The sequence below is a fragment of the Megalobrama amblycephala genome, linkage group LG5 (assembly GCF_018812025.1).
Source record: "Megalobrama amblycephala isolate DHTTF-2021 linkage group LG5, ASM1881202v1, whole genome shotgun sequence".
NCBI lineage: Eukaryota > Metazoa > Chordata > Actinopteri > Cypriniformes > Xenocyprididae > Megalobrama > Megalobrama amblycephala.
The window spans coordinates 4,772,084-4,794,260 of record NC_063048.1 but is presented as its reverse complement, the minus strand read 5'-3'; the positions used below and the strand labels follow the sequence as shown (position 1 = coordinate 4,794,260).

Here is a 22,177-nt window from a genome sequence, read left to right as displayed (position 1 = left end):
GTCCAAACTAGTGACAGATGACTGCTTAAAGGTGCAATATGTAATATTTTTGCAGTAAAATATCCAAAAAACAATAGGCCCGTGTTTTATATTTTGTTCACTTGAGTACTTACTACATCCCAAATGTTTCCAACTATTTGTAAATCAGGTGTTTTAATAGACAAGGGAACAACTGTTTTGATATATTTATATTTATATCTGCTTCATCATCCATGAACATGATTTCTTCCCAAGTCCTATCCCTATTCTTTTCCACCGTCCGCTGAGATGAAGACCACGTCCCAAGATTTCACGCTCAAACTTGGCGTCATCGAGCTACGCCTTTGTTTTGAATAAGCCTCTAGCGACCTCTAGCGGACAGAAATATTACATACTGCACCTTTAAGTAATGCTTTTACACTCGTTTCATCCAAAACAAAGCTGAAAGCAGATGTAGGCATGTCTTGCAGTTCAACATATTATGCTACAAATAATCCAGAAGAGAACTTGGCGTCTCAAATCTGTGACAAATCCTGTTTCAGTTTGAAAACAAATGATGTAAATTTTAAACAGTAGAAACTTGATGTGAATTGGCATGTATATCTTAGTATTTAGATAACATTACTCACCTCAAGTAATCTAATGGAATATGTAATCTCTAGTGTGTCTCTGTGTTTTTCTCTGCTTTGCCTGTTCCTCGTATCTCCATTTGTCTCCCTCTGTTGATTTGATTTTCTCCCTTTTTTCTTTTCTGTCTACTTTCTCCTGATGGTTTGAAGCATTTAATCAAATAAAAGAATACCTGTGTTTCAGTTTAACACAAAGACAACATTCAAGCCAATGTTTTTAAGAAAAACTCTTGAATTGTTTATTTTGGTTTTTTGAAATATGCATACTATTGATAATGCAAAAAATCTTTTCCTGTTTGTCACAGGCTAACATTCTTCTCTATACATGATTCTTTAATGTATTTGATAAAGAGCTGTATGCAGTCACACACACACTAGGAAGACCATTGCGATTAGTGAACCGTGAGCTGAAGCTTGTATGATGAATCACACACTCGATCACATGGGGTAAAACTGGGACGCGGCCTCAGACGACTGGATCTCCACTTGGGCCATTTTAAACTGAGTGCACTGAAGCCACTTGCGCAGAGTGAGAGGAAATGATCCGGATCCAGGGTTCTGGAGACACTGGTGGTTCACCCGGTTCTGAATGGCTTGCAGACGCAGCTGGAGACCCGCGGACAGATGCTGTCGACAGAGAGGGAGATTTTGAAAGCAAGAAGCAAGAATGCCTAAACTGAAAATCAATATGTTGAACACTTACATTTAAATTTGACTGGATCATTGGCAGCCACATGGGAATTAGCTAAACAGAATGAAGAAGACATTAAATACAATAAACACTGCTGAAAAATGCTGCTTTGAGCACTACAGTCCAAATTCACACTTTTGTTTAAACATTTATGGTAATAAATCCCACTTACTTTCACAAAGATGGTTGAGTTGCACTCCTGCAAGGCCTCCATTAGGCTGATGACATGCAAACACACCATCTCTACCATCTGAAACACACGAGCACAGTATAAAGACCTGCCGCATCACTGATCTGTCTGAATTATTTACAAATAGGAGTCATTTTATATCTAATTGTGTCATATCAAACCCATATGCTTGATCTAATGTAATCCGTTACATGTTAAAATGACAAAAAAAACTCCCTGACAGCAACATAGTGTCGGCCAGAATCCGGCCCACATCTGGTCCGTGTGTAATCCACATGTACCGGATGTGGGCCGAATCTGAGCCACACTATGTTGCTGTCAGGACAGCTTCAACCAAATGAATACTGCAAAGAGAGAGAATCAGATTCAGCCCGAATCAACGCAGAGTTCAAAGAAGCTCGTACCACTTTGTTGTGGGCCATGAGCTGGAGGATGCTGGGAGTCACGCGGCTCCAGAACTCCAGACCGGTCAGGATGGCGACCGAGCAGAACTCGTTCTGGTTCTGGTTCTGATTGGACGGAACGGCTGCGGCCTGCTCGCAGTAGATGGTCCACAGCTGGGCGAACATGAAGGCGTGGAACAGCGAACACATGTGCAGCACTGACGTCTGCAGACACACAGAAGAGCATCATCAGAGTCGCGTCTCTGGAGCTCGTCCGAGCAGAACGGCTCCGCTATCCTACCTTGGATTGTTCTGGGAATCCTATCAGGATGACGATCAGATGGTCTGCAATATGAGATCCAGCATCCAGTGGAATGGGCATACAGCATGAGGAGCCCTGGTGCAAAGCACTGTGGGTAAGAGAGCCCAGCAGCAGCCAGGACAGCTGCCGAATGTGCGACACGCATTCAATGAACTCTTTGGGTCTGAGGAAACAGAAGCACATTGTAAAAGAGATGCTCATCACTGGGAGCTGATGCAAACACACACGTGATGATTTTACCCCTGTTGCATAGCAGACGGTGGGTGGTAAAGCCAAGGCAGGTAGCGAATCACTGCTTTGTTGTCTCTGTGGTTGCCTTTGCTGATCTCCATTGCTGCGATCTGAGCCAGACCGACCTTCAGATTCCCGCCGAACGTGTCCTCGTGCAGCGGCTGACAGCAGGCCTTCATGTGGCTCTGAGATACACATACATTACGCTTTCAGCATTTTACATTCATGCATTTGACACACACTTTTATCCCAAGTGACATAAAGCTTCTCATAGGCCGATTTTCAGCAGATTTCCAGTCAAAACCTCGTCTGTGCAGGGGTTCGGTCTGTGATTACATGTTAACAGCTGTATCGACTCGACTCCCTCCAGGCAAAATCAACTTCCGATCCGCACAACTTGTGTTCTGAAGAACTGACAAGCGTCTGGAAATCAGCTTTCATCGTACTATAAGAATATCCTGTAAGTTTCAGAACTGAAATCTTCCTTGTTAGTCCAATAAAAGCTTTCATTGACATCAGACCCAGAGAACGACTGATCCTGGAATGTGTCTATAGATAGGTGAAACTCCGCCTCCACAGAAGAAATCAACGCCTACTTCATCATTGCAGTGTTAGCCCCGCCCACTGGTGTGTTAGTGAGATGAGGAGGAGAGAAGAGCGATACAGGACTAAAATACATAACCATATTTCAAAGGATCCTAATGCAGGAAAGGTTATTTATTTTCAATCAATGTGAATGTCTCAGTTGAGCTTTATTTATTTGTATTCGGTATATTTCACTGTGGATTCTTTGGTAAATCAATCGCATTTCAGTGCAGGCTTTGCAAACAGACTTTTACGATATGGACTCGACAGTAATGCAACAACATGTCAGTAACTGGGTTAATTCTAATGCCTGATCTGATATCACGTTGTTTCTCTTAATAGGATGAAAATAATCTGTTATTTAAACGTGATTAAATTATATATAGAAAGCGATCAAAGAACGCTCCCTTTACAATCACTGGAGCTGTCAATCAAACAGGGCATAAACTCGCCGTTTGATTGACAGCTCCAGCGATTGACTGAGTTCTGGACTCGCGCCAAAACTCCTGTTTTATTCAACAAATCACTGCTTTCATGAGCTCAACAACATGTCTGTGATCGGCTACAATGTTCATCACTGCAACCTTTCATGCCACAATCTAAATATAATGCCATAGATCTAAATGTAATGCAACACATTTCACGATTAATTAATGCTGAGAGCTGTAATAGTAAAAAAGTGCTAAAAGAGAGAGTAATACTAAGCTATTTCATATGGAAAGATGTCAGCCAATCACAGCAGTGGGTGTTTACACTGAAGTCTCACAGCGGACACGCCCCTTAAAACAGAGCGTTCAAAACAGAGGGCTAAAATCAGGGTGAAAAAATGCGTTTTATTTCTAAATTATGACAATTTCTGATTTAGAAAGCATACTAACATTATAAGTGCACCACAGGAAACATTATAAAACAATAAAACAACGCAGTTCATGACCCCTTTAAAGGACAGTTGTGGTCTAATGGTTAGAGTCTCAGTCTTGTAACCCAAAGGTCGTGTCTCAGTACCGGCAGGAAATGTAGGTAGGAGTGAATGAACAGAGCTCTCTTCCACTCTCATTACCCACAACTGAGGTGCCCTTAAGCAATGCACCTAACCCCCAATCACTTCCCGGGCGCTGCAGCAAAACATGTTTGCCAACTGCTGCGAGTGTGTGTTCACGGTGTGTGTGTGTGTGTGTGCACACTTAGGATGGGTTAAATGCAAAGCACAAATTCTATTCAAGTATGGGACACCATACTTGGCTACATGTCACGTCACTGTCACTTTAATAAAGTTTTTTGCTCAAAAAAACAAATAAAAAAAACATATATATGTGAAAATACAATTATTTTCAACCGTCATTCTGTCTGAAATAACCAGTTTTTAAGGCGCGGCTCCTTTAGGGCTTGTCAGTAAACGGCCACTGTTATGATTGGCTCACGTCACTGCATTGATACAAGAAAAGTAAAAAATGCCCGCAGGTGAGTATGTGTTCTGAAAACATTATCCATATAAAATCATCATTATACAAATTTCATGTATTCCCTGAGAATCGAATCCATGGTTTTAGTGTTGCTAGCGGAACGCCCGTCCAGCACTGAGACAGACGTGTGCTGAAGTTTCCTTGCATGAACATGACAGCCAATGCACAAAGATACATGAAGCATGACAGTGCTCTGATGTTTAGATGTGTGTGACAAGTACCTTTAGTTTAGTCAGCGTGTGCATGTCTGCGATGAAGTCCAGCAGCTCGCTCAGATACTGCCTCAAACACTCCATGGCCGCCGTGGTACACTGAGGGCACAGACATCTGTGACGTCTACAGTCACCACTAATACACAGATCACACTAATGAATGATGAGTCTCACCCCGGGCAGAGCGGTGATCATGTGTTTCTGGAGGATAGTGGACTCAGCCAGCCTCGTCCCGATGTCTGAACACACAAACTGAGGACAGCAGAAGATACGAGACAAGCGTTAGTGACTCTCAGACTGATCACATGAGACATTTCCTGCAGTTTGATCCTGCTCACAGCTGTTTGCACACAGCAGCATGTGACTCCAAACCAACCACTGATCTTTAAAAAAAACATTTTTGTATGTTGAAGAGGATATGTGAAGCTGTCATATTAGTAGTACTAGCAATAGAAAACTAGATATGCACCCAAATGGCTTCATGGTTGTTTGATCTAATGTCCCTTATTGTGAGACAGAGATACACATATTAAATTTAATCACAAACTGAAGTGAACTGATCTGAATAATGACACTTGTCCTCTGTAGAGCTGCTTAATCAATACTCAATGAACTTTACAACATTAACACTGTCATTGACCTGTTTATTACTGTGAATCTGTATTGAATCAAGCTGATTTCACATGTAGTACCTGCACCAGCAGCAGTAGGTTGGTATCAGGAATTGAGGACTTGAACTTCAGAGCCTGAAGCAGCTCCAGAACGACGATACGCGACATATAGAACTTGTCCCTTTCCTGCATGAAAGAGGAAGAAAGCAGATGTCATTGAAACATGTGTTTGCCAAGATATAGACACACTTCTGAATGTAGATATGGAACGAATGCAGCACCAGTTCTGTTTTTTCCATTAGTAGAATAGGGAAGGTGTAGGACATACAGCGTAAGCTTTTTGGAGAATACAGAAATGCGGTTTTGGCAGAGGCACTTAGAAGGTGATCGTTTGTTTATATAAAGCATATACATTACCGCTCAAAAGTTTGGGATCGGTAAGATTTTTAATGTTTTTAAAAGAAGTTTCGTTTGCTCACCAAGGCTTATTTATTTAAATTAAAAATACAGTAAAAACAGGAATATTGTGAAATATTATTACAATTTAAAATAACTGTTTTCTATTTTAATACAGTTTAAAATGTAACTTATTCCTGTGATGGCAAAGCTGAATTTTCAGCATCATTACTCCAGTCTTCAGTGTCACATGATCCTTCAGAAATCATTCTAATATGCTGATTTGCTGCTCAAGAAACATTTATTATGTACAATTGTACAAAATATTTGAGTACAATATTTTTTTTTCAGGATTCTTTGATGAATAGAAAGTTCAAAAGAACAGTGTTTATCTGAAATCTAATCTTTTGTAACATTATAAATGTCTTTACTGCCACTTTTTTGTATTGATTTAATGCATCCTTGCTGAATAAAAGTATTCATTTCTTTAATTTCTTTTCAAAAAAATTAAAATAAAAATTCTTACTGACCCCAAACTTTTGAACGGTAGTGTATAATGCTACAGAAGCTTTGTATTTCAGATAAATGCTGTTCTTTTGAACTTTCTATTCATCAAGGAATCCTGATTAAATCCTGAGTATACAACTGTTTTCAACATTGATAATAATCAGAAATGTTTCTTGAGCAGCAAATCATCATATCAGAATGATTTCTGAAGGATCATGTGACACTGAAGACTGGAGTAATGATGCTGAAAAACTTTGCCATCACAGGAATAAATTACTTTGTAAAATATATTCAAATAGAAAACAGTTATTTTAAATGGTAATAATATATCACAATATTCCTGTTTTTACTGTATTTTTAATTAAAAAAATACAGTCTTGGTGAGCAGACAACACTTTTTTTAAAAACATTAAAAATCTTACCGATCCCAAACTTTTGTTAAGACTCTTATTCCTCGTCTGGTATCGTTTAAAGCTCTTTGAAGCTGCACTGAAACTGTAATTTTGACCTTCAACCATTTGGAGGCCATTGAAGTCCACTATAAGGAGAAAAATCCTGGAATGTTTTCATCAAAAACCTTAATTTCTTTTTGACTGAAGAAAGAAAGACATGAACATCTTGGATGACATGGGGGTGAGTAAATTATCAGGAAAATTTTATTTGAAAGTGGACTAATCCTTTAAGCTTTGCTCAAATGTTTTTGGTGGAGTTTAGTTCCAGGAACCTCTGCTTTAAAAACACATTAATATCAATGATGATCAAGGTTTTGTCTTCTGGCTTTTCCATACAAAGCACTGCTTCAGTCACAGCATGTAGACGTTATTTTCAAGAGAAAGAATAAAAAGAGAATTAATAGGATTCTTTTTAAAGGAATTCTGAAATATACTCTTCTTCTTGCTCCTATTGCTACTGATTCAGAAACACCAACAAAAAAATTACATTGATGATGATGAAAGGATCAATAATTATTCCGTTTAATCCCCAATTTTTACCAGACATGAAAATATCCAAAGGATGTGTCATTAGTAACCCTTTGAAATAACAAAAAAATATTTTTTGAATTTTTTAAGGAAAAGTGTGTGAAAACTTGTGTTGCGACCACCAGATTCTCTCTGCTGGAATAAACACTGACATAAAGGCTTGTTTACCTTGCTGAAGGTTTTGTAGCATAAACCACAGATCTCTACGAGATACGACAGACTGAACACACCGTACTGGAGAACAAAACTCAGCAGCTTGGAGAAGGGCTCCAGTAGACTCTGTCAGAGAAGACACGAGAGAAGCAGTGAGGAGCTTTATGACCATAACACACACATCTGATCATGCAAACAGTCATTTGATACGTAATTTTCATATCATCTGACAGGAACCTTAAATACAGAGCCATAGAAATGTGCGAGCTTACTCTTGTTGCATTTGTGACTGGAATCTTCAGCAAACAGATGATTATTCTCAGGCTTGAGTCCAGCGGACACTTCATAAAGGAAACAAGAGAAAGTGTTAACATGAGAGCACTGTGTGTATTTCTGCAGCACAGGAAGACCGAACCGGACCTTGAGTGGCAGAACAGCAGGTAGTTTGGTTAGAAACGTCTGGAACTGGTTGCAGATGGTGGTCCACAGGTTGCTGGGCGAGTCCATGGGAAGAGTCTCCATGAAGGTGGCGATGTTGTCCAGACAGTGCAGTATAGCGCCTCCTGCTGGCAGAGACTTCTTATTGTTCAGCCCCTACGATGACACCATGAGCTTTACAACATCTGTGGTTTATAGTTACCCAACATCCACAATCCAACATTTACAGTTTATGCACATGCTATTAGTATAAAACAGTGTCAAAATAACAAGTGCAAGGCTGTTTCCTGGAAAATTAAGCACTAATTGTGGAAAACAAATCCCTTCTGTAAGCAGGAAAGTAATTAAAAGGCTGTAAATACAGTCACAGAGTGTCTGTTTCGTGTGTCAGTACCTCGAGCAGCTGACTCAGCGCTGCCACAGAGCTCAGCTCATTGAAATCAATCAGAGACGTGGCCAGTGTCCGCAGGAAGCTTCCATCTGAGAGCCAGAGAGAGCAATGCCAGTGAGATACGAGTGTTTGCCTGGTGTGTGTGTGACTGAGGTGTTTCTCAGACCTTTAATGTTGCTCTGGAACAGCTGTGGCAGGATGCCGTTGGGAGCGAGTTGATGGAGGACGCAGCGGAGGAACTGCTTGGCCACGCCAGCGACGTTCCCGGGAATCAGCATGCTGCACACACAGACCAGTCATGGGAACACCGGCTCTTTTTAGGGAGCTGGATCACTTGAGCTGGCTCTTTCGGCCCCCAATGCCTCTTCATTTACAGATTTTTACAATCACATTTCTCAATACTCGTGTCACTTTTTTCAGAACTCTTCACACAGTGATCACAGCTTCAGTCTATGTGGGATAAACTGTGGATCATTTATCATTGCTTTGGCACAAAATGCATTCGATGATGACATCTGTCAAATTACATGAATTAATTTCTCACTTAGACACAAACACCAGCACAACTCTACGAACCTACAGGTCAATTTCCATGTGTAAATACTCTTTTCAAAACTGTTCAGTTAAAAACTGAACATAATACAAAACTGAATAAGACAGACATTAGCTACATTTCTACAGTAACACCATATTAAACTATATTCTGAATCTAAAAAAAAATCAAATGCTATCAAAGCAATTAGATAATTAACTAAACACCTTCACAAGTGTCAGCCTTTCAGCATCATCACCCTCCATTCAAAAGGGGAAACTTAGGAATAATTTTGCACTGGCTTATTTGGCATTACGGCCTTACGGTGGTTTAGTTAGTATCTTAAAGACAGGTCTTTTTCTGTAAGTTCTCTTCATCTTCTTCTCCTATTATTAGTGGAGTACCTCAGGGCTCTGTTTTGGGTCTGCTTAACTTATTTTTTATGCCAGTGATACACAGCTGTACCTCTTGTTGAAAGCTGGCATTTCCATTCAACCTTTGTTGGAATGCTTCTGGTTAGTGGTGTGCAGCGGAGCCAATATCTGTATCTGTATCTGTAACAATCTCAAAATTAATCTGCATCTGTATACGGATAAAACCGGAAGTGGGCATGGCTTTACCTGGAAGTTCGTACAATTACTTGAGAAGGCCGTTGTCTATTATAGCCTATATATCAGCTTTCTTCGTAGATATTACTTCGTATATTTTTTATGATTATAACATTTATTAAAATATCTGCTAACTGGAAGAGCTTCTTGACGTACGTGCAGTAGTGCTTTGGATGACATGATCCGATAAAAAGGCTATTTTAGTACAGCATGGAAAAATATTTTTTTTCCCAGACTATTTCCCCTTTTCAGTTTTCTAAAATATAAAATTAAAATAAAACAATGAGCTTTTCCCATTGCCGCCCCCCGTCTATGGAACCAAGTGCCTCTGGACATCCGCCTTGCACCTTCCATTGTCCTTTTTAAATAAATTTGAAAATTTGAAACCATTTTTAAACATATCTCTACTCATTGGCATTTTAATACTATCATACTCCTGTTTTATTGTCTGTTTTGTTTGGCTTTACTCTGTTTTTATTTTATGTTTCTTTACTCTGTTCAGCACGTTGGATAGCTCTGCTATGTTTAAACGTGCTACATAAATAAAATTTGATTACACTGTAATGCAAGCATGGACCATGTAACAAACTGCAGTGAATTATGCACAGTAGAGTGTGTTATTCTTGTTTTGTAAAGACATTTTTAAAAATCAAACGTGTAATGCTCCTGTTTTTTGTGTTTTTAGGTCATTGTTTTACGAGTGACAAAGTATGTTTGTTGGGTGAAAGCTTTGCTAGTGTTGTGAAGAATGACTTCATTTGAGACATTAATTAAGTGTTTTGGTAGTTTAGTGCATTTTAAATGTGAAATTAACTGCTGTGAAGCTGAAAGATGGTTAGGAGAACTGTGTGAACTGTTTTGAAAAAGTGACCTAATTATTGAGAAATGTATCCTAGCAATAGTAAAAAGCTGTAAATTATTCAATGTAATTATACTAAATTATAAAATAATGTAAAACATCAAACATTGAATAAAAATGCATATTGAACATTATAGTGAACTCTCCAAAACGCAAAGCATTCCTAACGAATCACACTCAAAATGAACACAGTGTGCCATATAACAAATAAAAAATAAATTACAGTGTGCAAAAAGAGTAACTCACCTTTCAGCCTGACCTGTGAAATTGGAGTTAGAGGCCAACCTGCAGGATTAAAGCAGAAAACTGAAAGAAATCCATAGAGATCCTGGTGAATAAGTGTCTGCAGGTGGCTCTGATGTGACCGTACCTGCCCACAGACTGCATGATCTCCAGCAGCAGTGGAGCGGCCAGATCCGGACTCAGATGGATGAACATGGACAGAACCACCACCGCCAGAGCCAGAGTCTCCTCGTCATACTCCTCCAGGACAGCCCGCAGTCCCGGCACCTGATCCAATTCACACACAGTTGAGGTATACTGCAAGTCTTCACACTAAAACCCTGACGCTCACTCCCCACCTGTCAGCCATCGTGGTGGGCTGCTCGTCACTGAAGTCTTCTGGAGCTGGAACAAACATGCTGACGGTGCTCGGAGCCGACAGCAGACTCGTCTTTGTAGGACCTGTGAGAGTAAATGTAAAGCATGTTGGGACACTGTACATCAGAGCGGGAGGTTGAGTGATTTCTCATGACAGTGAGTGTATGATGATGAAGACCGACCCGTGTCCCAGGTGCTGATGTTCTGCGGCGCGCTGGACTGATGCTCGAGCTGCCGCTTCATTAACTGACTCATAGTCACGGCACCCAGAGAGCCTCGCTTCACCTGACGATACTGAGCTGGAACAGGAAACACACCATCATGGGTCTTCATATTCACTAATATTATCGATTTAAACTGAACTGAGCTGAATAATGACACTACTGTCTTCTGTAGAGCTGCTTTACAGCAGAATCTGAATGTGTCTCATATTTGATGAAGTTTGCATCAGTAGGGGTTCAAGCGCGTTGTGCTAAAACTCTATTGTAATTGTTAAAATTTCCAAGGTTCAGCATTCTCCTCTAATAGTGATCTGGCAGACCAAACTGTGAGCCGCAGAGACTTGAAACTTTGAGGTCTGCTAGTACTCACACTGTCTACAATGTCACCAAGTAATTTCATTCTGGCGAAATTTTCAAGTATTTTGGATTTTTTGAAAAACATGCTTTAGCGAACTAGTCCTAGGTGTTTCACTCGATCAGAACCAAACCAGTTCAGCAAGATACTTTGTAGGCTGATTGTCAATAAAGATCAAAAAAAAGTTGAAATTTCGATTCACGGTCGATAAGAGGCGCCAAAATGTTAGAAGTGGGCGGAGCCATTTTTATTAAAATGTCCATAACTCATGAACGAATGAGACATTTTCACCAAACTCAGCACACCTACGTAAGAGCTTATTCTGTGGTCATGTGAAAAAGACACGGTGACCGGCCACTTGGTGGTGCTATAACAGGAAAAAAACATGAAAATGGCTATAACTTCTTCACCCTTATGCTGGGTAAACACTAAAGATTTTCAAAATGTTCCCCCCACACATCAGGATTTCTGATCATGTTGAATATTTACGATTCGTGATTGGGGCGCCTCCGACGTTCTTCTGAGCAGATTCAGTCACTCTTAACACCTCACACCACAGAAAAATCTGATAAAATAATCTGTAGAACCATCAAGATAATTGGGACGTTAACTAGGATTGTCGGGAGGGGAGAAATCGGCCCAAAATCAGCCCGATTATCTTGTAGTGTGTACCCAGCATTAGTCTGGTTAATTTGAAAATTGGTATGCAGTGTCTTTGTCCATGATTGTTTATGAGGACATTGAAGTATCTCAAAAAACATGTCCACCATCGGCCAATGAAGTTTGTGCAGCTATCAGACAAGGTTAACGGAGGCCAATCGGAACAAAAGTCACTAGAGGCCAGGGAGAAATTCGAAAGAAATCAGCCACCAGGGGGCGCCTTTGCGTATTATGCCTCTGTAATCATGCGGTGTTTCACACATACACACAATATTCATATCATTTATTAGATCATACTAAACAACTTTGCCTCAAGAACCACTGTCAATCAAATTGTTCATTAAAGTCGTCATGAAATCAAAATCGACCCTATTTACTTTGTTAACTCATATTACTAGTCTTGTGGTGAACAATTAATCCGTGCTAGTTAATACACAGAAAAAAATTGTTTGTTGTGGTAATTTTTAATCAAAATCTGAAAAGTTACTTCCGGTCTGGAATGGCGTTCCTTCTCTGATGACGTCAGTTTGACAGCTTGGGTTGAAAACGCGTAAATCACTACTCTGCAACCATTAGTCTGCTATGAGCGAGAGATGGAGAGGAGGAGCGCTAAAGTAAACTCTGCCCTCTATTCGATATTCCGTTTCACTTGGAAATACGTCACAACACTGGAGAAAAGTCGTTTGCAACTTCCGGTTCATGCGGACTTTAAATATTCATTTAAATAAAAAAACAAACAAACAACTTTGGCGAACTAGTCCTAGGTTTTTTGTTCAACCTCAATAAAATCAATGCAGTACAATTCTCTGGACTCTCTATATCAATAATTATTAAAAAAAAATTGAACTTTACCCTTTGGATAGCAATAATTGAGCAGTGTCATTTAGAAAATAGACAAGGCCAAGTACATGTAAAAGTCTAACTCCTAAACGAAAAAGTAGGTGAGCTTATGTGACATATGATTCTAAACAAGCATGCAAAATTTTATGGAGATCGGATTAAAGGTGGCACTATAACTTTTAAAAATCTTTAAAAACCATATATTTCCTATGGTAAATTGCCTGTATTGCCTGCAAATGGTCTTTTCCATCTATGATCGAGATGTTTACAGGCTTGCTAAAAGAAACAATATCTTTTTAAACGTAAAGGCCTTAAAGCACTTGAACCCCAAACATTGCTATATGCATCGCAGCTATATTTGATTCAGTTATTTTCCTGTTTATTACAGTGAAGCTGCTTTGAAACACTCTGTATTGTATAAAGCGCTGTAGACTAAAGCTGCACGTTGCTTTTTCCACACATCTGAATCTGTTCAAATCTCTCAATCTAACAGCACAAATGAAGGATCATGAAGCAGTGGGCCGCTATTCATATGAAAGTGAGTGTGTAAGTGATTTACTGGATACTGAGGAGCGATGGCTGGTTTCGGGGACGGCAGCCTCCAGAGCCGGAGCAGAGGCCGATTCTCTGGGCTTCTCAAGGTTTGTAAGAGATTTCTCATCTGTAAACAACATGTCTGAATGTCAAAACCTTCAGTCTCTGAACTCTGTGTGCAGCCACTTCAACAATGGCAATTTCCCAACACTGTTAGGACAATAACTAGTAGTCTGAATGTGCATTATGAATGTGCACTGTGCATTATCTAGATGAATGCCTTTAAATCCATGATAGTTAGTCTCACTGTTATTCTACTTCTTATGCACATTCACATATATTGTGAGATACTTGTTATTAAATGAAAACAACATAAATACAAATCAAAAAGATGCTGTATATTATCTGTGAGCCAACTGACCTGACTCTGCGGCCGGTTCTCTCATCTTGTCCAGAGTGTTGAAGGAGATGTCCAGATATTCCCTCTGGATGGCGCTGACGGCAATCTTCCTCTCTTTGCGCTGGCGTGGCACGATCTGAATCTTGAATTCGGCTTCGTCGCTCTCGTCGTCAGGTTTGGGCTCGCTGTCTCTCTCATCAGTCTCGTCGTTGTCCTCATCTCCTGGTCCTTCTAGAGACTCGTGCGCATCCACGGGGATGTGACGCAAGACAGACCGGTTCGAGGGACTCGTCCCACTGTTATCCTGCGTGCAAGAATCATCCAAAGATGCGTTTGGCATGTGCGACGTCTTTCTGAAGAGATCCCTCTTCTGTTTCAGAGTCATGGTGCTCTCCTGATGAGCCGTGGAGTCTGGGAGCTCCAGAGACGTCGGTTCAGGCTTCTCACGCTGCTGGTCCTTGCTGCAGTCCTCTATGCTGACCTGGACGACGGGAGACGAGTGTGCGGCCTCAGGTTTGAGTCTGAGCGCCTCAAACAAGTCCTCGTTGCTCTCGACAATGCGCAGAGGAGGCAGCGGCTCGAACACCAGCGAGTCGCTGTCGGAGAGTGAGAGAATGGAGCGCTTCTCAGGGATGGACGTGCAGTCTGAGGAGAGATCTATGAGATCTGGATCGTCCTTGTCCAGCGCCAGTCCACCGGGGACGGTCAGCGGCGAGTCCAGGCCGGCGGGTTTATCTTCAAACGTCTCCATACAGCTCAGTCGTACCTCTGGGATGATGGGCCTGATGCTGTCGTTCTGAGCGCTGGAGCCTCTCCGGTCCATGATGGAGTGGCCGTTGGAGGAGTCTTTCCCATGGTGCTGCGCTCTGTGCTGCTGTCTGCCTGTAGAGGAGGACGAGGAGGGCTGTAGGGCCGGTGGACCCTGCAGGTCGCAGCGGTCAATGCAGGACTTGCGCCGGTGCTCGTCCAAATTGAAGAGGATGGAGTCGGTGTTGCCGATGTCCAGAGACTTCTGCTTGTGCATGGCCTGCAGTCTCTTCTTCCTGCTGCTGCTGTCCTCTCGGCCCGAGTACAGCAGCGTGTCCTGCAGCGCACCACCCTCCTTATATTCGGCCAGCTCGATCTCACCTGAAGAGCAGGAGAGCAGAAGATGATGAAAGCGTCGTGAGCACACATGGATCTGTCCAGGCTAGAGATGTGCTGGTATACGGTAGTACGATATATCGCGATGAACACGGAAGAGAAGCACGAGTGAGTGAAGGAGACACGCTGAATGAAAATGCACATTAACTCTCGGGCTGCTTCTACACTAATCTGGATAGGGTTGGGTGATATGGCCAAAATCACAATATGAGTAACTGTAGTTCATGATAATGATATATATCACAATATAGTTATTTTTGCTTTAACAAGGTTTTTGTGATATCAAAATTGTTTTATACCATTGAAATTTCATAATTCTTGCTACCAATTTCAATATTACAAAAATTAATACTAGCCTAAGTAAAAAAAAAAAAAACTCTCAAGCTCACTAAAATAAGAACAAAGAAACTAATTACAAGCAATAGCGCAGCAAACTTAGAAATAAGAAACTACATAAATTGAATAATTAAATGTATAAAAACACTATATAGCCTTCACTGTATAAATTAATATAGATTAATCCTTAGTAACGTTATAAAAGTTATTCAGTCAAGAGCAGTGAATGATTTTCTCTTTGTCTGTTGTTGTTTGATTAACAATAAAGGATTAGTTCACTTTCAAATAAACTTTTCCTGATAATTTACTCACCTCCATGTCATCCAAGATGTTCATGTCTTTCTTTCTTCAGTCAAAAATTAAGGTTTTTGATGAAAACATTCCAGGATTTTTCTCCATATAGTGAACTACAATGGCCTCCAAACGGTTGAAGGTCAAAATGTCAGTTTCAGTGCAGCTTCAAAGAGCTTTAAATGATACCAGACGAGGAATAAGAGTCTTATCTAGAGAAACCATCAGTCATTTTCGAAAAGAATACAACTGTATATGCATTATGTAGACACAAATTATTGCCTTGCACGTGCTTCCGCCGGAAAAAATAGAACTAGCGCTGCGTTTGTTCCATAAGTAGAATAGGGAAGGCGTAGGACATACAGCGTAAGCTTTTTGAAGAATACGAAAGTGCGGTTTTGGCGGAAACACTTGGAAGGCAATATTTTGTGTTTATAGAGCATATACAGTACAGTCCAAAAGTTTGGAACCACTAAGATTTTTAATGTTTTTAACACATTAAATGTTTCTTGAGCAGCAGATCAGCATATTAGAATGATTTCTGAAGGATCATGTGACACTGAAGACTGGAGTAATGATGCTGAAAATTCAGCTTTGCATCACAGGAATAAATTACTTTGTGAAATATATTCAAATAGAAAACAGTTATTTTAAATTGTAATAATATTTCACAATATTACTGTTTTTTACTGTATTTTTAATTAAATAAATGTAGCCTTGGTGAGCAGACGAAACTTCTTTTTAAAAACATTAAAAATCTTAGTGGTTCCAAACTTTTGGACTGTACTGTACATTTAAATTTTTTTAGAAAATGACTGATCTTGTCGCTAGATTAGACTCTTATTCCTCGTCTGGTATAGTTTAAAGCCCTTTGAAGCTGCACTGAAACTGTAATTTTGACCTTCAACCGTTTGGGGTCCAGTGAAGTCCACTATAAGGAGAAAAATCCTGGAATGTTTTCCTCAAAAACCTTAATTTCTTTTCGACTGAAGAAAGAAAGACATTAACATCTTGGATGACATGGGGGTGAGTAAATTTTCAGGAAAATTTTATTTGAAAGTGAACTAATCCTTTAATAACACAGACGGCAGCAGAAATATTAGGCTGCTGTCACTTTAAGTGCAAATGGATCCAATATACTGTTACACATGCGTTTTCTTTCTCAACTCTTTACAATCTAGCAGTGTTATTTTTCTAGTCATATTTTCATATATTCATTTGTCAACATTTATTTTCGTAACAGTGTTATAATTTAAATATTTTCATTATCGCCATGACGGACATGCCCCGCCCCGAGTACTCATTTTTGATCAGGTGATCAAATGAAAAACTGACAAAAATGCCCATCCATAATATATATCATAACAAACATTTGTTTATACTTAAACATTTTTACATTTAATGCGTACTGAAAATATGAATAATGAATATGAAAGTTTGATACGTCACATGCCTAGTGCCGACACTCACTTCTTTGAGCGCTGAGCTCCACAGGCTGATACTTGACAGACTTGCTGCCGCCGATCCTCTTGAGACGAGCGAAGAAGGTCTGCGACTCCTTACTGCCGGCTCCCGTTGGAGTGTCATGGATGTCGGACTCGTCGAACACGCTGTCCTCCTCTGCACAGGAAAACACAGGGCATTAATGCAGCAGGATGACAGGAAGCCGCTCAGATCTGAGTTTGCCATGCCCTTCGTACCTTTCTCCTTCTCGCTGTAGCGGCTGATGTTGGAGTTGTCGCTGTACAGCGGGCCGGCGGACACATGCGACCTGCAGCTGTGGTACTGAGCGTTCAGCGTGTTGATGGTGATGTGGATCAGATGGAGCACCACCTCTTTACTCATGTCCATATCTCTGTACGGATACTGAAACACAGCGAAGACGATGCTGAGACTGAAGAAGACCACAGTTACTTACTTACTAGGTAAAAACACGAAATGAAAACACAACCTTCCTACTATGTTAATGCTTTTAAGTAAATAAAAAAATATGTTCTTTTCACAGGAGAGATATTAAACCACTTATATTTTGTTTGAAGAGAAACCAACAGACAGTTGTTTGATGGTATTCGGCATATTGTTTCTAGTAAGTTTCTAGACCTTGTCATGTGAGGAAACCTGATCCTGAATGTGACCAAAACAAATGACTAATTTTGAGTTGATGTCATGTTGTTGTGTGTATCTGCAGGAGCGTCATTAACCAGCATTAATCGCCTCTCCCATTTAGAAAACTGGAATAATGTTATTCAAGTACCTGTGATTCATCACAGTAAAATCAATTTAGAAAGTAAATGATGTGATTAAAATTTAATCCACTGAAAAGAATGCTGTTCTGCTTCAATGATAAATTCATATTTCTTCCATTAACTTCTATTACATATAACTGTGGTTTATTTTAAGTTGATGTGTATTGTGTAGTGAGTGGCATCACTAGGATTGTACAGACTCCTGCCACACCAGCTGAAACACATGAAATATAACACTGTGATTTTGAGTTCACAGATTTGACCTGCTCTGCCACTTTTCATCACAAACTATGAACAGATCAATGTCTTTGTTGGGACCCACTTTATATTAAGTGGCCTTAACTACTATGTACTTACATTTAAATTAATCATTTGATACAATGCACTTATTGTGTACATACATGTTTCTACATTGTACTTATATTTTAAAAACACCTGCATGTAATTACATCTGCAATTATTTTCTGTAATTACATTTATAATTACACTGTTGACCCATCCCTTAACCCTTACCTCCACCCTTAAACCTACCCATACCACCAGAGCTTTCCCTAACCTTACCCGTATCCCACCTCAATAGCAGCAAAGGTGTTTTGCAATTCAATATGAACCCAATAAGTACATTGTACTTATTTTTTTATGTAAGTACATAGTAGTTGAGGCCACTTAATATAAAGTGGGACCCTTTGTTGTCTCTCCTTCAATAATACAAAATAATACCAAATAATAGTGGTCATTCTATTTAATATGAAAGGTCTCGTTCGGACTTACAAACCTACATGTGGGATTTTGGTTTTCTGTTATTTGTTTTCCTTTTTTCTGACTTTGTTGGAAAAAAAATGGTGAATCTGCTCATTCCCAAATACTAGTGTATTTGCATATTTCACATATGTTGGTATATTCTCATATAAACATATTTATATAAAACAAAAAAATCTTTCGTTTAGGATATGTGCAAATCAAGTTTGATATACTGTTTTTTTTTTTAATGTGGTTTTTCTAAAAAGTGTTTTTTCAGTAAGTTTTTAGGCATTAGGACTCAAATACTATGGTATATGCTGTGTAATTCAGGAGTGTTTAGATCATGATGACATGAACACAGAGATACGTAAATATGAAGCAGCCGATGAGATGAGGGCGTAACAGACAAATCAGGCTAGGGCTGCACGATTATGACAAAAATCATAATTGTCGATTATTCCCTTGAAATTGTAATTGCGATTATCAATTACAATTATCACAATTACATTGAATGATGTTTTGAATAGCTTTATACTATTGTTAGAAGCAACTGCATGCCATATTTTTTATTTTTTACTGCTTTTATATAGCATTAAGCCTCAAATATCAACTATACATTGGTTTGGTTTCTTCTTTAAATAAAAAAAAAAAAGTAAACATATGCATGTAATAATAATAGGGGCTTTCGCACCATGTAATAATAATTAATCATGTGGAACAACCTCTAAGTAGGGTTTCCATAGATCTGGCAAATTATTTTGTCTGAGATTGATACCAGTTATCTAAAAAGACATGGATAAATAAACAAACAAACAAACATTTTCTTAGAAAAACTGAAATCTGAATGTTTATTGTACTGAAATCTTACTGATATGTCACTTGCATAATAATTTGGAACGCGGTGTAGTTATAGGAACTAGCTACCAGGTTGGTTCCTCGAGAAGTAATGTTCCCCTCGAGCTGTTTTCCTGGGTGCATTTGCACCGCCAATAGGAACTCTGAAGTGACGTAAACTGCGCTTGTTGTGACTTTTATTTTGACAGCGCTGAGAATAGCTCAGCCAGAGCCTGACCAAACAGTGCTCGCATTCCTAGTTTAGTTTCCGACGCATTTCCGTCTTCATTAGTTTACGATCTGTTTTACTGTCCTGTCCAATATGTTTTTAGATAGAACTGTAATACAAAGAAAGTAGACAGTAGCTTTTGCCGTGTGGTTGATGCCCAATGTCGTTAGCTGAGCAGAAATACATAATCATGTTTCTCTTGATCTGCTCAAAGCCGCACTGGATTTTCTCCTTAGCGTAAGGTTAAGAGGTCCATCTATCACTGTTTTCCATGTTTGTAGAGTTAGTTTGAGGAGTAAATATTAGGGCTGGAACAATACATTGATGCATCGCGAATCGAGAAATGATTCTGGATCGATTTCAATATTTTTGTATGTACCGTGATTCTCTCTCAAATCGATTCTGGGCTTAAGTTTTCAACAGCAGATGGCACTGCTTTCTTTAGAAACAGCCATACTCTGCTTGCTTCCAGTTCCTTACACACACCACTTGAACCTTCTATAAAATAATCATACATAAAGTTCGAAAAGGTTGAAGTGAATTACTTGAATTACTTTACATTAATCATGTGTCATAAAAGCATCCTGAAGTGAAAGTACATTCTCAGACTCAGCCGAATGCACGAGTGCTCTTCTTCATGAGCATTTGAAAATGCAGTTAAAAAAATAGCCTAGAGCGCCATCTGCTGTTAAAAACTAAGCTCAGAATCAATTTGCGATGCATTTGGAAAATATCATAATTGATCCACGAATTCGAGATGCATCAATATATTGACGCAGTAAATATATAGGCTGTGAACTTTTTAAAAATGGTGGGTGCTGGTGTGTTGCGTTTGACCAATCAGCGTACGCTTACATCACTGGTAGCTCCTTCTGAAATGGGTCAGACCTTTTACACTCTGAAGTAGACTCATAACGTTACATGCTCTAAACACACCCCTTAAACACGCAGAATAATGTACAGGCAAGTGGATATTTTTTGCTGTAATTGTGCTTTTGAACGATTACGAAATCATGGCATCCATAATCGTAATCGCAATTAGAAATTCGATTAATTGTGCAGCCCCAAATCAGGCATCTTCATCGTTTATCTTGTGTCTTTTAACAGGGTTGCCCAACAGGCCCACCAGCTGTAGTTAGGTTGAATACCTTGTAGAGGATGACGAGCAGGGCTTTGAGCCACATCTGTCGTATGTGTGGTTTGAGGGCCCACAGCGAACAGCGCGGCGGCTCCTGGAAGTTGGGCCTCAGCTGTGGACACGTGCAGTACTTCAGCACCTGCACCACCAGCGGCAGCAGCTGCTTCCCCAAACCAATGTTGTAGTCCATAACCTGAAGAGACCAAACACAAGCAGTCTGAAACCCCGTCACGCTCCACAGAAAGAGGCGAGCAGAAAGCTGAACTCACCTGAGCGATTCCTGCGATGAAGGCATTGAAGCAGGTGGAGGAACGCATTTTCTGAGGGGTGATCATGAAGCATCCCATCTGCTGATCGTATCCCAGCAGGACGTACAGATGCCGCTTGACTGTGTTGAAGGCTTTGGCGCTGCCAATGTCTGCCTCAGCACTGCTTTTGTCTTTGGCCATGAACTTCATGAGCACCATGATGAGCTGGTGGACGGTCTGGTGGTCTATACCGGCGTCCTCCGGCAGCAGATCTTTGATGACGGAGTCTTCCTCCGGAGGAGAGCTCTCACCTGCATGGCAACAGCACGCGTTTACTGTCTTCTGCAGACACTATACATGATGATAAATATACAGGACATGCTCTACCGATGTTGTCCAAATACCACATGAAGTTTTGAGCGACACTACACTTAGTTGGTAGCCTGGTTTCTTTGTCAGCAGCATTGCGCCACACACTGACATCTCAGTGCATGGATCGCGGAAGTCAAATATTGGGATAAAAGTTTATGGATTAAACACCGATGTTGCGGCAGATGTTGAGTACATGACCTTTGAAACTAGTTACTAATGTACTAATGTTATAAAGACTGTCTCTATTACACGGTTATGCCAGTAGGTGACGACCAGTGACTGTTAAAATGTGTTTGATAAGAGGTTAATATAAAAACTCTTGATGAAACAAGTCTTCATTCATTCATTTAAAACAAATTTTACATAATGAATTGCTTTCATTTAGACCCATTTATAACATTTTAGACATTTCAAAACAGACTCGTTTACAACACTAAATAGACCCTGACAGCAACATAGTGCAGATCCGGCCCACATCTGGTACATGTGGATTACACACGGATTAGATGCCGGGCCGGATCTGGGCCGACACTATGTTGCTGTCAGGGGAACATTTTGTCAGAACCTTAAGTAAATTACATATTATATTGTTTGGTTGTCTAATGTTTTGTTTTCAGAATCATGGAGGAACAGTGATTTAAAAAAAAAAAAAAAAAAAAAAAAAAAAAACCATTATTCAGAGTCATAAATTAAGCTTAAAAGAATATATAATATATCTGGCTTCTTAACTTTATATTTGAAGAGTTCAGATGCAAAAGCCGCTAAATGCCATCTCCGTCAAAAATGAGATAATGAAATCGAATTAATGCTCTCCGCACATAGTACACGT

The 22,177-nt window shown here is 39.9% G+C and overlaps 1 protein-coding gene across 1 annotated transcript in view; it reads right to left on the bottom strand.

Annotated features, from left to right (window-relative positions):
- Positions 1-822: 822 nt before the first annotated feature.
- LOC125268301 (protein unc-79 homolog) overlaps positions 823-22,177 on the bottom strand; it is a 56,922-nt gene continuing 35,567 nt past the window's right edge. Inside the window, 25 exon segments of the mRNA XM_048190377.1 lie at positions 823-1,235; positions 1,312-1,353; positions 1,472-1,549; positions 1,894-2,097; positions 2,174-2,357; positions 2,435-2,610; positions 4,695-4,784; positions 4,860-4,937; positions 5,378-5,482; positions 7,348-7,458; positions 7,605-7,673; positions 7,753-7,926; positions 8,165-8,250; positions 8,328-8,440; positions 10,407-10,445; positions 10,531-10,654; positions 10,657-10,670; positions 10,742-10,844; positions 10,943-11,059; positions 13,396-13,497; positions 13,792-14,898; positions 17,011-17,160; positions 17,241-17,406; positions 20,739-20,921; positions 20,998-21,287. Coding sequence (XP_048046334.1) covers positions 1,047-1,235; positions 1,312-1,353; positions 1,472-1,549; positions 1,894-2,097; positions 2,174-2,357; positions 2,435-2,610; positions 4,695-4,784; positions 4,860-4,937; positions 5,378-5,482; positions 7,348-7,458; positions 7,605-7,673; positions 7,753-7,926; positions 8,165-8,250; positions 8,328-8,440; positions 10,407-10,445; positions 10,531-10,654; positions 10,657-10,670; positions 10,742-10,844; positions 10,943-11,059; positions 13,396-13,497; positions 13,792-14,898; positions 17,011-17,160; positions 17,241-17,406; positions 20,739-20,921; positions 20,998-21,287 — 4,094 coding nt within the window. The 3' untranslated portion in view covers positions 823-1,046.